Source organism: Ascaphus truei, chromosome 6, assembly GCF_040206685.1.
Source record: "Ascaphus truei isolate aAscTru1 chromosome 6, aAscTru1.hap1, whole genome shotgun sequence".
NCBI classification, from domain to species: Eukaryota; Metazoa; Chordata; class Amphibia; order Anura; family Ascaphidae; genus Ascaphus; species Ascaphus truei.
The window spans coordinates 3376429-3392226 of NC_134488.1; the positions used below are offsets into that span (position 1 = coordinate 3376429).

Below are 15798 nucleotides of genomic sequence, written 5' to 3' on the forward strand. Positions count from 1 at the left end.
AAGGCATTAAATACTACCCCTCCCTTCAGTCAATACATAGCAATTCTGGAATGGGCTAGCTATGTAACACTTTATCTACAATTGTTTTTGTTCTTCATAATTTAAAATGTTTAGCCAAGAGACCCAACAGTGTAGAGCATACTGTATACAATGTGGCTGATTTTCTTTTTGGGGCAAGCCCAGGCAAGGAATGCAACTTTAAATCTAATATTGTGGGGACATTAAAAAAAAAAAAAAAGAAAAAAAAACATTTTATAGAAAAAATATTTAATCAACATTTCTTTGAAAAAAAAAGAAGAGTAGAGTAAAAGACATTTGCACATATAATGTTTTGGGGTCAGAGTGAAACTGCACCTATAAAAAAAAATTGTAACTTTGCTTGTGAAACTAAATAGGTATTGTTTCTCAACTCCTTCTCAAGTTTCTTTCTCTCATAATTCTTTTGTAAGCAAATCGTTTTCTCGTTAAAATATCAAACCAATTTTGTTTTTTCATGACCTCTAGTTTCTTGCGTGGGGTGAAGAGACAGGACTTGTAAGAATACTGTAGTTCTGCAGTGCAAGAAAAAAATGTCACCTCGTCCAGCCTCTTCTGTGCTTATATGTCTGAGTGGGCTTTGGGCCCAGAAGTATTACTATTTATTCACGGTATTCAATAGTTATAGCGTATAAAACTCCGCAGATGGTCCAATATCATGTAGGCCTGTGACTGACATATCAAATACTGTAACATTACGAATACTATAAAATACGTCATTTTATATGTGGAAGTAGCAGGCATATATCGCTCTACGCCAGTATTTCCCATTTGTGCCGCTGGGCCCCACAGCCTTAGAACTAAAGCACAGCAAGATTAGATGGCTATATACTGTATGATAGGAGATATAGAAAGTGGCAAAGAGAAGGAAGAGCACAAAGTAACAAAATTACTCAGTGAGCCAGAAACTACAAAAAACAAGACACTTTCCCTGCGTAAATAACTTCATTGATATATTAATATTACTCGGTGTAATGCATATTCTTTTAAGTAGGATTTTGAGGAACTTGACCATCTTAGTCTTGGTGCAGCGAATAAAGAGTGTAGGTCCAGTAGGCCAAATAGTGATAAACAGAACCCTAATTACATACAAATAGCGGTTGACCTAATAATGCCTGTATGGCAAAAGTACCAAATGTACTGGTAATGATGAATTAAGGGGTTAATAGTTTGTCAAACTAGCCCCTAAGATTCTACAGCTAAAAAATAAATCAAAGGAATTTGAACCCCACAACAATATTTCCAAATGGAAGACCAACTAATCCTGATAACGCGTGTTGGACGACCAATGACTGTTTGAAATATTACAAAATACTCTGATGGATATTGTAAATTCAGTTCTCAATCAGAAGTATGGCCGCCTGGGTAATAAGACAGACAGGTCTTCAAAAACCTGTCCCATACAGATAATGAACAACACAGATCAAGTCTCTGGCGTAATAGAAACTGTACAATACCAGTCCCATAAAAGTGGTATAGAAAGTCAGTCCAGTTTTTTACAATGGTGCTACCAGTGGTTCCTGCAGGTGCCGGTTTCTAAGAGACAAACAAGAAACAAACCATTGCGCTGTACCCCTTGATGTTTAGAGCACACTTCACAGAGACAATTGCCTACTTACAGAAATGTGGTATGGTCATAGGCAGGGAAAATATGTATTTGATCGCCTCCTCTGGTTTTGGTGATCCAAAGTTGCTTTGTCTTCCGATCCTCACGATCCTCCGCAGTCACCAGATATAGTGGATTACCCAAGAAATAATAAAAAGTACATAGTACAGTACCATTTAAAATGTTTATTGACAGCACGCATCCAAGATAACACAATATATATTGTGGGAATGTACAACACGAAATGCCGTCCGTGGCTTGAGTCCTCTGAGCGACGATCAGCAGCAGGGGTTGCCGTCACACTCCTCCCTATCCCCGCTGCGATTGCACTCTAAGCCTCCACTGATGACCTCACTGCTGTGCGTCTGGCTCCTTGGTCTCTAAGCACACGTTCAGTATGGCTCCACCCTACACGTTTTGTGGCCAGCTCTGTCAGTTCCTCAGGGGTATTCATTATCTTGAATGTGTGCACTCAATACATGTTTTAAATGGTACAGTACTATGTACTTTTTATTATTTCTTGCGTAATTGCAATGGTGTGTTTCTTTATTGTCTCTTCTTAGAAACCGGCATTTGCATGAACCACTGGTAGCACCATTGTGAAAAACAGGACTGACTTTCTAGGCCAAATAGTGGCTTTTGGGCAGGGGGTGGGGGGGCTTTAAAAAGCACTATCAAAAAGTGTACTTTCAAATTAAAATGATGGGTTTTGTTTTAAAAAAAGTCACCTTAGTCATGTTAGAAGTAGCGGTTTGGATCCATGCTTTACATCTAAATTTTAGATGCCTGGAAGCTTCAATATAAGAAAAATAAATGACAAATGTGAAATTAAGAGGGATTTCATACTGTATGTGTGGTTGCATATCCCTGTTGCAATCCAAAACCATCTAGCAGAAGAAGAGTTAAAATGGGCAGCATTAAAGGGTAAAGTACAAAACATCTTGCGCCAAAGCATGTAGGATTTAGATGAAGATACTCCATTATCACCTAATAAAACAGTTCCAGGCCTAGCAGGAAGAAAAAACGAATGGCGCACAGCCAGGGAGCCAGGTGGTTACAAAAAAAGTACCTTTATTCAGTGCACGGTTGGAGACATATTCACCCCTTGGAGGACAAAAACAGGCACCTCCTACGCGTTTCGGACCGGTAGGTCCTTTATCAAGGAGCCAGGCCTAGCAGTACTCTTGTAAAACAGACCAAAGTCGGAATGCATAGAAACTTGTTAATAAGCCTTACAGACACTTAGGGCCATATTTACTAAACAGTGCTGTGCCATTCGCAGCAGGAAACCACTTAGTAGACTAAGACTCCTATTGTTGAACAGAAATACATTGTGGAGATTACATGTCTAAACAATATGTACTATTTTTTATTAAATACACTATTGGAAAGTTCCCTAAGCAGTATGAGTGATCAACAATTTATTTATTAGGGACAACACACATATATTAAATATTTCACACAACTTTCTTAGGCAATTACTTTAGGAAAGCAAAGTAAACTCTATGCAGTGTATATTTATGAGGAATTCCAGTGAATCCCTGGAATTTTCCATCCCTCTCTCTATGCCAGTGTTTTCAACCAGTGTTCCTAGGAACCATTGAGTTCTCCAGGCATCCCTAAAGGGTTCCCGACAATGTTGTGGTCATTTGAAAATTGTATTAAATACATAAGAATTTACAATGCATCTGATCACAGAGTTGCTATTAGAGATGGTTGGGGGGTTCTCAGAATTTCACTTAGGTTTGCTTAGGATTCTCAATATCAGTATTTAGTTTATTTGTTATGTGTTAGCACTTTTTAATTTGAACTGAAAAATGTTTTAGAGAATATGTATTTTTAACAGTGATTTATAAAGTGGCTTATTTTTGTTTTTTCTATCTCTCTAATGTTGGGATAGTTTATAGAACTGCTGTTTGTATCACGTTACGGATCCACGTAAAAATGAGTAAGTGGCATCAACAGAATTTTACAATAGCAGGAGGTGTCCTAAGTTTCACTTAACTCTATTTTATATTAATGAGGAGGCTTGTATTCACAAATAATTCTAACACCAATTCGTCCAGTGTATGGGGGGCTTATTCGGTATATACTGTATGTAACAAAGGTAGCTTTTCCAAAACCATAGAACAGTTCCAGTCTGAAAATAATATTTACCCGTGGCCAAGCTGGCATTTAGCTACACTAAGAAACTAGGAAACAGTATTTAACCATTCCTCCAAGAGCTACAGTACGGGCAAATACATTATTGCTTGAGTAGGGAAAGAGGCAAATCACGTGTTCCCATACTGTCATGAAGGTGAATATAGTGCAACAATTAATTCACAGTGGAAGTATACAGATATAATTTCAGAAGACCGAGGTTTTTTCTTCTGATGCTCCATGTTAAATCTATACCCCTAACCTTCACTGCTCAAAATTCACAATGACTTGAATTTATTTGACCTAAATTATTGAGGAAGCAACCAGGAGAAGGGCAGTTCTGGATTTGGTAATATCAAACAATGTAGAAGTAATAACAAATATTCAAGTCCTGGAACATTTGGGTAACAGTGAAAATAATATGGTCTCATTTGAAATACATTATCAAAAAACAGATTACTTGGGTTCAACAAAGACCTTAAACTTTAGAAAGGCAGACTTTAATAAACTGAGGTCTAATCTAGTAGTAATACAATGGGATGATGTTTTTGCAGGGAAAAATGTAGAAGATAAATGGGCAGTCTTTAAAACATTGTTAGAAAAGCACACTTATCAGTGTATACCCTTGGGTAATAAGTATAAAAGAAATAAGTCAAAACCAATGTGGCTAAATAAACAAGTAAAGGAGGAAATGGACAAGAAGAGGAAGGTGTTTAGATTCTTAAAGCCAGGAGGGACGGTGGCATTGTATCAGAATTATAAGCAATGTAACAAAAATTGCAAAAGGGCAATCAAATTAGCAAAACTGGATAATGAAAAAAGGATTGCAATAGAAAGTAAGATCAACTCTAAAAAGTTCTTTAAGTACCTTAATAACAAAAAGATGAGAAAAGAAAATATAGGACCCTTTCAGTGTGAGATGGGCAGGCAGATTATTGGAGATAAGGGAAAAGCAGAGGTATTACTGTAAACAAATTCTTTGCCTCTGTGTTTACCAGGGAAGAATCAATTTCAACAGTAGTGCTGCAGGAGGAAGCCACAACCTCCATATTAATTAACAATTGGTTAACTGAGGAAGAATTTAAAACCAGAGACAGAACATGAAACACAGACAGAGCTCAGTATATATATATATATATCTTTTGAATAAAATGGTCTTTTAGTTTAATTCTTTTTAACCAAAGTGCTGTAAGCCCTTGAGCCCCTCCAAGGCAGACCACGTCTCAAGGGTCCTAACACTAAAATAGATTCTTAATAACCTGTACATTACCAGGAAGAATGATTTATAATAAATCTGTCAAAATTAGTTGCATAGTTCTAAGTCTGTTTGAAGCTCTTATTAACCTGTATAATACCAGGAAAAGCACTCTGTATTAGATTTGCAAACTTTATGCAAGTTCCCATGGGGGTGAAAGGTGCAATGGAGTGAGCTTTAATTGTATGTCTTTATTTATATAGCGCCATTAATGTACATAGCGCTTCACAGTAGTAATACATGTGGTAATCAAATAAATAACAGATAATATAAATAACAGATCATGGGAATAAGTGCTTTATACATAAAAGTAACATTAAGGAAGAGGAGTCCCTGCCCCGAGGAGCTTACAGTCTAATTGGTAGGTAGGGAGAACGTACAGAGACAGTAGGAGGGAGTTCTGGTAAGTGCGTCTGCAGGGGGGCAACCACTTTTTTTTCGCCAGGACTGCTCACTTTGTTCCACCATTGTAGAATTGGTATGGAAGTCCTTAGTTATTATGAACTCTTGAAGCTGGGTACAAATCTTGGTTACGATGTTTAATCTTTGTACCGCACGATGAATCTAATTTCCCGATTGGCTGCAGGGACCTTTAAACAGTAAAAAACCCTATCTCTATGCTGTGCAGCCAATCGCGGTGTGGGAACTAAACAACCCACCTATCCCAGGTCTTAACAGTAACGCCCAGCACCGGGCAGGGGCTTCATAGTATGCCAAGGGTATGTGCAAACTTTGCGCCTTCGCCACTTAGCATACCCAGCCAAGCCCCCATCCTTGGCGTCGGGTAGTCTACTCCACCCGGACATCTGCTAGGATGCCAGCACTTATTTTCCCTCCGCCACACTTAACAACTTTAGCGGTCGGAACCTTTTTAACTCCGGACCTTTGCAGACATGCTGGAACCATGCCAGCGTGATACCTTACAAGTCCGGGGTTAAATTATGCATGACTCACTTACAGGATTGTCCTGCCATATACCTTTTGACCACGGTACTGGTGAATCAAGTGTTTCCGCTGCTCCACCTGCCTGAGAAAAATAATCCTTTGCTCTTCTAATATAATACACTTAAAAGAGGGGGACTTTCATTCATGACAGTTTATAAAAAGTAAAATATAACTGTTTTAATGATTAACCCCCAGCCACACGCACAGCAAAATTCAAAGCGCTAGGACATTCTTAGCCAAAGTTAGCTTACCGCTTATGTGCTATGCGAGAGGCTGCTGGAATTTTAAAACCTTTTTTCCTTTTTACGGTCAGGAGGGAAACACTGTTGCAATACTCATAGTTGATACATAACTGTTGCAATACTTATACAGTTTCACTTAGGATATTGATGTGGTTCCCTTATACCTAGCGGGACACACACAGACATTTTTAATAAATTTACAGTGTTGCAGCCATTACTGGACTGCAGAGCTGACACTCTACATTTTCCCAATATGACTCAGGGGCACCCAGCAGGGCATAATACCTTTATTTACTGGCCTGGGTACCCCCTTACCGTCAGAGGGCGCATTAGGAATAATTATTAATTTTTTTTATTATTATTTTTCATTTATTTATCTTTTTTTTAATTATTTTTCTTTTTTTTGTCCTTTATTTTGGCACCCTATTATTTTTATTTTGCATCACGCTGTGGTGCAGTTGCACACCCTGCAGCCCTGATAGCTGCACCACTGTTTATTTTATTTTTGGGGCGTAAGTTCTAAATTTCGCCTAGGGTGCCTATTAACATAGAAACGGAGACAACAATATATATAGTTTTTCTATTAAAAAGAAATAAAAAATAACATTCGTAAATGAAAAGTAGTGGTAGTGTGATAAACATAAAAAACCCCACTGATATTCTATCATGCATACAATTGTCTAAAATGTCTACATGTCTAATCTGAGCTGTGCAGTTACCAGAACTCCAGTGGGATCATATTCCAGACCTGGAGGCTCGGCTGGTGGTCACGTATCACAATGCTAGGAGGGGATTAGAAAATATTAGCAGAGTGGTTACAGCGGATTATCACAGCAGCGAGACACACACACAAAGGGGAACCCAGAACTCCAGGCGGCACCACAGATAAGAGGAAGCACTTCAGATAAAACATGAATCCAAGCGGCAAACAAGATCCTCATTAGACCTACACAATGGAAGAGACATTGTTACACGTTTTCTGGAAGTGGTTATTTCTCTTCTATTCCCTCTGTGACCTATTACCAAACTCCAGATTCACATTGAACCAAATACTGTATTATTATTAATAAATGTATTTATCTGTAAACTTAGATCATTGTTTTCAAACAAGTCCCTTTGGAATTCTAAATGAGAAATCAAGAATAAAATTGAGTGAGTGCCTGTACTCTTAAGACTCTTCAGCAGCTGGAGTACCACATTTTACTATACGTGTGTGTATGTGTGTATGTAAATATATATATATATATATATATATATATATATATATATATATATATATATATATATATATATATATTTATATACACACACAATATATATATATAAATATACACATACATACATATATACATACACACACATTCACACATTTTAGATCTATATAGAAACCTATCTCTCTATCTCTACAATATATATACAGAATCCCTTGCTGCAGTGGAAGTGTTGTATGTGGGTGATGATGGGGAAAGGCGGGGTTGCAGACCTGCCTAAGACATGCAGATGAGCATACAGTTGTATTTGCATATTTGCTTTCCTGTGGAGGGTTTTTGTCACTTTTTTTACTCACCATAACTTAACTCAGTATTATGGTATAGCCTATCCCATAGCCTCTCATGCATACCCAGTTAAAATCAACCCCACACTGATGAGACCCATCAAGGTCGAAACAGCTGTCTGTGGGTGGTTTTCTGGGTATGCACCTTAACCCTGGCTGTGCTCAAAGCTGTGACCATGCAGCAAGCTTAAGCCTATAGGGAACCATGTTAAAAATGGTTTTTGAGGCAAAAAGTGACACTGTGTGCTCATTTGCATGTCATTTCCCAGAATCCCTTGCTGCAGTGGAAGTGCTGTATGCTGGGTGATGATGGGGAAAGGCGGGGTTGTAGACCTGCCTAAGACATGCAGATGATCATACAGTTGTATTTGTGTGTATATATATATATATATATATCTATATCTATCTCTCTCACTTGTGAGCACATTCACATGTCTTAGGCCTCGTTCAGGGTGCTGGCTTCGGGGGCAGGGCGTGCTGACGTGCGTGCTGCCGTGAGCAACAAAGTATTCAATTTGAATACTTGTTGTCAGGGTAGCTACTGCCCTGCCTCAGAAGCCAGGAGTTGCTGCTGACGACAGCTTCAGTAAACGAAAATTTCGTTTCTTGGAGCTGAAGCAGCGTCACAGGGACCAAGGCAGCCAATGAAATCATTCTTCAGAATGATTTCATGACTGCAGCTTGGATACTTTACCCTGCCGTCTGTAGCCCCGCCCCCTCCCCAACGCTGAAAAGTCTGCTGGGGGATAATCACATGTCGCCCAGCAAACTCCCAGCACTGCCTGCCTCCCGCCCTCCCTCCGAGTCCTCAGCTGGCTCCCTGAACGAGCCCTTAGACAGGTCTGCAACCCTGCCTTTCAACCATTATCACTTCGCATACAGTACTCCCACTGCAGCAAGGGATTCTGGGAGATGACATGCAAATGAGCACACAATGTGTCACATTTTGCCTGGAATATCCATTCAGAAGGAGCCCATTTAAACTGATCTAACCATTCTTATTTAATCTGTCATTATTGTCAGCTTTTAGAGACAGTTTAAAGTGACCCATCGCAGGACATTTTTGGTTGTCCACATTCTGAAAATATAAGTGATGTCTGGGTGCCTTATTCTTTAGTTACTGTAATTACATGAGAAAGTAGAAGTGCATAAAAATCTGTGTAATTCTATTATGGGGCCCACCATCAATTTTTCATCTAACAACATGAACTACATAAAACGAAAATGTATTGGATGTTCTATTTTCTGAAAGTAGATAAATGATGGAATCTATGGTGTGTAATATATAGCCTATTCAAACAACGTAAATAGTCATATTACATACTGTTTTGTATAAAAAAAAATCCCAATATTCGTTGCATGTTAATGAGATTGCTGCAGTCCCATCACCTAATATTCATTTGGCAACAACAATTAAAGTGTAAAAAAAAAACAATGTATGGATTACAAAGATTTACCATAAAATCATTGTTTAAAAATGTTAAATGTTACATTCCCTTGGCCATGCATGGGTAAAATGCCTTGGCAGTGAAGGTGTCAAAGCAACAATCTCGACTCCTATTTTTTTTACTTGTAGCGCACTTTCCCCAACCCCCTGGGAGATATGGCAGCTATGGTGTACAGTATGTGCTGTTTTACCTGCGGCTCACGGAAGGCCTGAGCCTCCGCTGCTGGAAGCCTGGGGTGTACCTGAGTCAACAATCGGCAGCGCCTCCACCTGCATTAGATCCTACTTTGTGGGATAACCCCGTAACAGGAACCCCATACATTAAAACACACGCTAGAATGTATAATAGTTTTACTGCAGGCAAAATAATACTGAACACATATATACACAGTTCCACCCACCCGGTCACACACGACTGTTACCTCCTGTATACACCAACCCGATGCCCACACACTGGCGATACAGTCTCGCAACCTGAGGGGCCCTCAGGCACCCAACCACCCTGCTGTCCACGAGTAGCAACTCCCACCCAAATGTGTGAGACAGAGCTGCCCCCACTAATGTGTTTACAGTTGGTGCACTTGTAGTACCTGCTGAGTACTCCGACACACGGTAAAGCCAACAATGGAATGATGGGATCCACTGATCCAGCGACGGTTGTCAACATCGACATCCGCATTCACGTGGTGTGACCTCCCACGGGGATTGTATCACCTTGGAAGATAGTCTCTTAATATGATAGTCTGGTCCCAGACCACTGGATCACCAGTCCACAGCTGCATCTTGCCTGTGTTCCTCAACTGGTGTGCTAAGCGGGCAATGTCCCTATTTAAGGGTAAGTCCCTAGCGCAGCCGCAATCTATGTGTGAGTCGGGGCCAAGCTGGGGACTAATTCTTCTCTGGCCTAGTGCAGGGGTCACGGACAGCCTGCACATGCACACCCTACGGCTTCCTCGTCCCAGCTCCGACTGGCGTTGTCTCCAGCACGCGCAAAGTAGCAATTCTCTGGTGCAGGGAATGCTGGTGTCCTATTGGCTTCTGCAGCCCATGTGTCTCGTCGCACCTATGCATCTTGAGGGCTGTAGTTCCTGCGGAGCCTGTTCTGGGTAATGGTCGCCTTGCGCATGCGCAATTTCATCCAAGATGGCGACGCCCTTAGATCGCCTCCCTGACTACCCACATCGCTCAGCAACCTCTCGCGCAGCAGCGAGGTAAGCAGGACCCAGGGGGGGACCCTGTTATATACACAAACAGGGGTTCCTCTGGATTGTATTGCGCTATGTTCACCTCCAGGGACGTGTATCTCAGGTTCCCCGTACATGCACCATTGAAGTTACCATTGTTTTTAATCTCTCTCCAGGTATTCCAATAGTAAGTTGCAAGGCAACAGCTATTTAAATGCTATGAAGATAACAGGAAGTAACACTAACTTGACAAGTAAGTCTCTCGGGAGCCAGGGTGACCACGAGCTGAAAATAGCATTGTTCAGTGCCTGAGGATGTCCCAGTTTAAGTTGGAATGTAGGAGTCATTAACTACCTAGTGATCCATATATAATATTGATATCTAGACAGAACAAGCAAGGCATCTGAATTGAAATGTGCAGCCCAATACTGCCCATCAAACCTTTAGACTACACTGGCATTTTATGAGCTACAGTACAATGGCACAAGCTCCTTTTTTACACTCCTTCCTGCTAAACTTTTCGTCCATGCTCAGTACTGTACATGGAGAAAGCCGTCAAAGCAAATTACACAAAAGTGTATGTTGAGGACACCAAAAGTAAAAAAGCTTTTGTAAAGAAAACATAATGAGTGAGAGTACAGAGGTGTTCATCAGACCAACGAGGCTAAATATTGACTAGATGCGCTGCAAATAAATAACATTCTCTCGCACATGACTAAGGCTAGGTCCATAGAAGGCTCGTGACCACGTGACGTCACACGCGCCTGTACTTGCAGAGATCTGTGATCTGCAGTGTTACGCAATGGGGGCATAGCGAGGGCGTACCCGTGGAGTCATGTGAATGGTTCACCTTCATTGGCTGAACTGCGCACGTAACCTGGCCGTCAGGCGGTAAATTTAAATCAGTTTGTTTCGCCACGCATCGGCCACCTCGGCACTCGTGCGAACAATGAACACGCGCATTGGCCTCCATTGTCAGATCCACTATGGATGCGGCCTAAGGCCCGGGCCATAGAGGGGTGAGGCGATCCGAGCTGCGCTGACGCTGAGGCTCGCCTGCTGAAATCTGGGCGATTTCATGCCCATACAGGCGAGCCAGCGGGCACGATCGGAGCCGGGGGGAGGTGGTTGGAGGCGGGGCAGTGACGTCGCTGGGCCAATCGCCCAGCTGGGCCGGCGCTGGGCCGGCGCCGTGACGTCGACACTGCTGTGCTGTGATTGGAGGTTTTCAGCCGACAGCGCGCTGAAAAACAGCTTGGCGCTCGGCTGAAACCTCCATCTCGTTAGCACGCCTGCGGACGCTCATGTGAGCCCCCTCTCAAGGCATCCTCATTGAGGATGCAGGGGCTCAGCGCGGAGCATCCGCACGCCTCAGCACGGCCTGTCCATCTATGGACTCGGCCTTAGACTTGCAAGAACTGTCACCACTGTAACCATCAGCTACTACACATAGGAAGGGGGTCAAAGCAAAGGTGGTACAATTCCTGGGCAAAACCAACTACTACAGAGATAGCAAAGAAAACTCTCATTGAACTTAATGGGATTCACTGTTTATGTATAGAATACCTTTTTTCTTCCAGAATTGATGCACATTTGTCTTAATACATATGCCCCATACTAGTCTCCAAAAATAGTCATTTGCACACAAAAGGAACCATCCACAAATAAAGCTGTTGACCTCAGAGATAGCAGGATCCATTCAGGATCCATTCAGTATGGCAAGTGCTTTATCTCCCTGTATCTTAAGCAATATAAATTGGATTGTAAGGATAGACATAGTGTGTAGTGACAGTACAATTTCTATCCCTCAACCCCTTCATTAATACATTAAAATATACACACGATAGACAGCGTCAGTGATATTTTCTATAGATGGGTAAAGATGGGAAAAAATACAGTTAATGGAGCAAAAACTAAATATTTAATGACTAACTAATGTTAAAAAAATGCAGGATCACTTAACATGATGAAAAAAGGATCTACAGTATCTTACTTTTTTGGTTGCAAACATCAAATAGCCAATAAAGCTATATTTACACTCTTACACACAGTGCACACCAGATTGGTCAGGGTTAATGGCCATTCTTCCTCCGCCCTCTATGACTGAGTCATCCAAGTGTAATGCGAGACCACCAGAGGGGATGAGTTTTGAGCAAGTCCTCACTGTGTGTATGGGAGCTAAATCACTGCTTCCACAGCCAAATTGACTGCAATTTCTAAATATTCCCACACTGCCTGATTAACCTCCTCCCAACCTTCAGTCCTCACGCACAAATTTCCTTCCTTTTCCTACATGCATGCACATGCTATTTACACACGCACACACACATTCATTATGTGGAAAACAGCATTTAACCCCTTCACAGGTCTATAGTGCATTGCTATGTATAATGCATTGCTATGTATTGCGTTGTAGCCCCCCGCAGCTGAAAAGGGGTTAGAGGTTATTACAAACTGTAGGGCTTGTGAACAGACTCTTTACGCAAACCAGAATTCAACTTACAAGGACACATTTCTCACACCCCTGGTGGTGCCCCCTTTCATATGGAAGCCATTTGAGTTATAAGTGCATTCCCCTTATAAGAATTTTTTCTCACAGCCCTAGCATGCAGCTCCCTAAGGGAATCATTCCTGTTATAAGAACATCTTCTCACAAGACCCATTGTAACTGCTTCATATGGGAGGAATTTCTGTCATAGGAACGACCCCCTTATAAGATTAATCTTCACGCCACCGCAACATGCTTCTTTTATGGTATGGGTTTTTTGTCATGAACACCCAACAGCTGATCATGAGAAAATGTTCAACATGTGCCATGCATGTGGGGAAAATTCCAACACACGCTGGAGAGCCATAATATGCCCCTTCTGTGAAACTATTTAAACAACACTTCAGATATGGAGACCTGTGTTGTTCTAGAAATTAATAATACGTCTATAATATCAAGGTTCAGTGGGATAATGTGGGAAGAAAGTATCATATAGATTATGTCTCTTTGTAACCATAAACAGTACCAATAGTCTACGGCAATTCTCATGTGCGATAGGCTCCAATCTATTTATCCATCCAATACATTAATATTACCGGCCCTGCCAAAAGAACCCGAAAAGCAGTTGCCCAAATTACTGCAATGGCAAGAAGACACAGAGTTACATTACAACCACAAATGTATTCTGCCATAGTATATAAAAGACTCAAAGTGTTAGGGATCAATTCCTATGCTATACATGGTCCCAAAATATCATCCACAAATATTTTCTGCTTTGTTCTAACATTAATAAAAGCCGTCACAAACCACAAAAAGAGTAAACTTGCAGATGCAATAGGTTTAATAAAGCTGACACTCCATTGATAAGGAACTAAGACTGACTGAGTCGTGTGTGTAGAAAGCCAAGAGTGGCATAGCCCTTAATTAAAATGTTACATTCAGCCGTGTCAAGCACTGGTGAAAGAGGTAATCTAATGTCCATATATTATCATTCTGCATCCTAGGTTGGCTATCAGATAATTGACCAAGGGAAGTATTTTGCTGCGTCTCCCGGCTGTAAAAAGAAGGGATTATATTTCAGTGTCCCCAAGCTGCCAAATGGAGACAAAACTGGTGCGGAAATAGCACAGCATTGCAATCATACAGCTGCAGAAGCCATCATTTTAACAAATCACGGCGCCGTGTTTGTGTGCGCTGCTGTACTCCACGTGGTATGAATGCGGCAAACCGCCCCAAGCACACGTGTTTATCGCGGTTGCTTTGTTTGAATTTCATGGATTGTGTGCAATTAAATGCAATGAAATGAATAAATTTTGAACAGTACTGTACTACTGTGTCAATTTCAGGTGTTTAAAAGCCAGAACACTAAAATGCCATTTTCTGCACTCGCGTCTTAAGGCGGGAAGTTTGGAAGAAATCCCGCGCCATGACATGGGTATTCCGAGGTATATACCGCGGGATTTGTTAAAATAATGGCCGCTGCATCTGTAACTCTAGCTGGTGAAAAATCGATTAATTGCTTTACTATTTTAATATGTATACATTCTCACTAGACTGTACTTCACACAAATTCCTCTACCTTCTAGCAGTAAGAGTTAATGCACAGGTATCCGTGGCTGTCCCCTATTGCATCATAAGATATTCTCACTTAAAAGCATCATACCCTAATGAGGATCTAGCAGAGACACATATTTGCTATGCGGTGCTTAACTAGAAGGCCTATTCATTAGGCACCAGTTGGTAAATATGGCCCAGAGTAAGCGATATCAGTTTATCTTATACAGTAGGATGACAATTTCTGTTCTCAAAGCACACAGCAATCATGCATATTGCTAGTTTTTTTTAACTATGAGATAGTTCTCCATCTGCTCTTTTCTCATCATGAGATGTGTGGCTGGCTACAGTTGTCTCTCAAAATAAGACAATAGTGAGTGACATGGTAGCAAAAGAGATATCTATCTCTGATTGGGTTGATGGCTAGAAATATTTGATGAACAGATAGCCTGGCATCTATCTGCAAAGAGCAAAGACATGTTGCCTCATCATTACTGAACACCCCGTATGACTAAACCCACAGACAAGAATGTAGATGAATTGAATTCTCTATCTTAATCAGTGTGTTGAAAAGGGTTAAATAAACCCTTCTGGTGGTAAGCACACATCTTGCCAGAACAGCTAGTGGATCACCCAGTCCTACAGTAAGCCCCCAGTAGTTTCAGTAACCATGCAGGGATGGATGAAATTACTCATAATATATCATAATGGTAAATGTATCAAAGTCCCCCATCAGCACAAGTGATGCAAAAACACTGCACTAGATTTATCAAAGCAGCAAATCCCATTGGTTTCCATGTGAACGTTTTTCCTTGTATAATCTGCTGTAGTTTTGCAGCAGTTTTGCACCTGGCAGACTTTGATAAATAACCCCCCACCTACTTTAACCCATTCACATCTTTGTTAGAAAGCACTTAGCAATGTAGCAGTTACTTTAACAACTTTACAGTTTTTTTTCCTGTTTTAAGAAATCTTAATAGATTTACTTATTTATAAATCGGTCCATAGCACGATATTTAATTGAAAAGCCTATCGTGATAAATATGATGATTAATGCTACTTGTGTATATTATCTGTTGCATTGATGTATGTACTGTATGTATATTTTAATTTATATGGTGCAGACAATGTACATAGTGCCTTACAAAATAAACAATATAATAGATGGAATTATATTACAATAAGAGCAACAAAAAGAATAGAAAAAGGAATCCCTGCCCTGGAGTGCTTACAATCTAAGTTGTATGTTGGGGGACAGAATTCTGGGTAGGCGTGTAATGGATGGCAGGTTGGTATATGACTGTGTGTGGTGAGAAGGGGCCACCAGGGCAGGCTTTTGAACTA

General features: G+C 40.8%; 1 protein-coding gene across 2 annotated transcripts in view; it reads right to left on the minus strand.

The window, feature by feature from the left end:
- The window catches only part of ETS1 (ETS proto-oncogene 1, transcription factor), a 65937-nt gene that overhangs the window by 33103 nt on the left and 17036 nt on the right, over positions 1-15798 (minus strand). The window contains exon 1 of one of the 2 annotated variants that reach the window (XM_075603310.1): positions 1656-1792. The exons of the other annotated variant lie outside the window; for it this stretch is intronic. Within the exon in view, the coding sequence (XP_075459425.1) occupies positions 1656-1674 (19 nt within the window). The 5' untranslated portion in view covers positions 1675-1792. Of the gene's footprint in view, positions 1-1655; positions 1793-15798 lie in introns of those variants that run through there. 2 annotated transcript variants of the gene reach the window in all.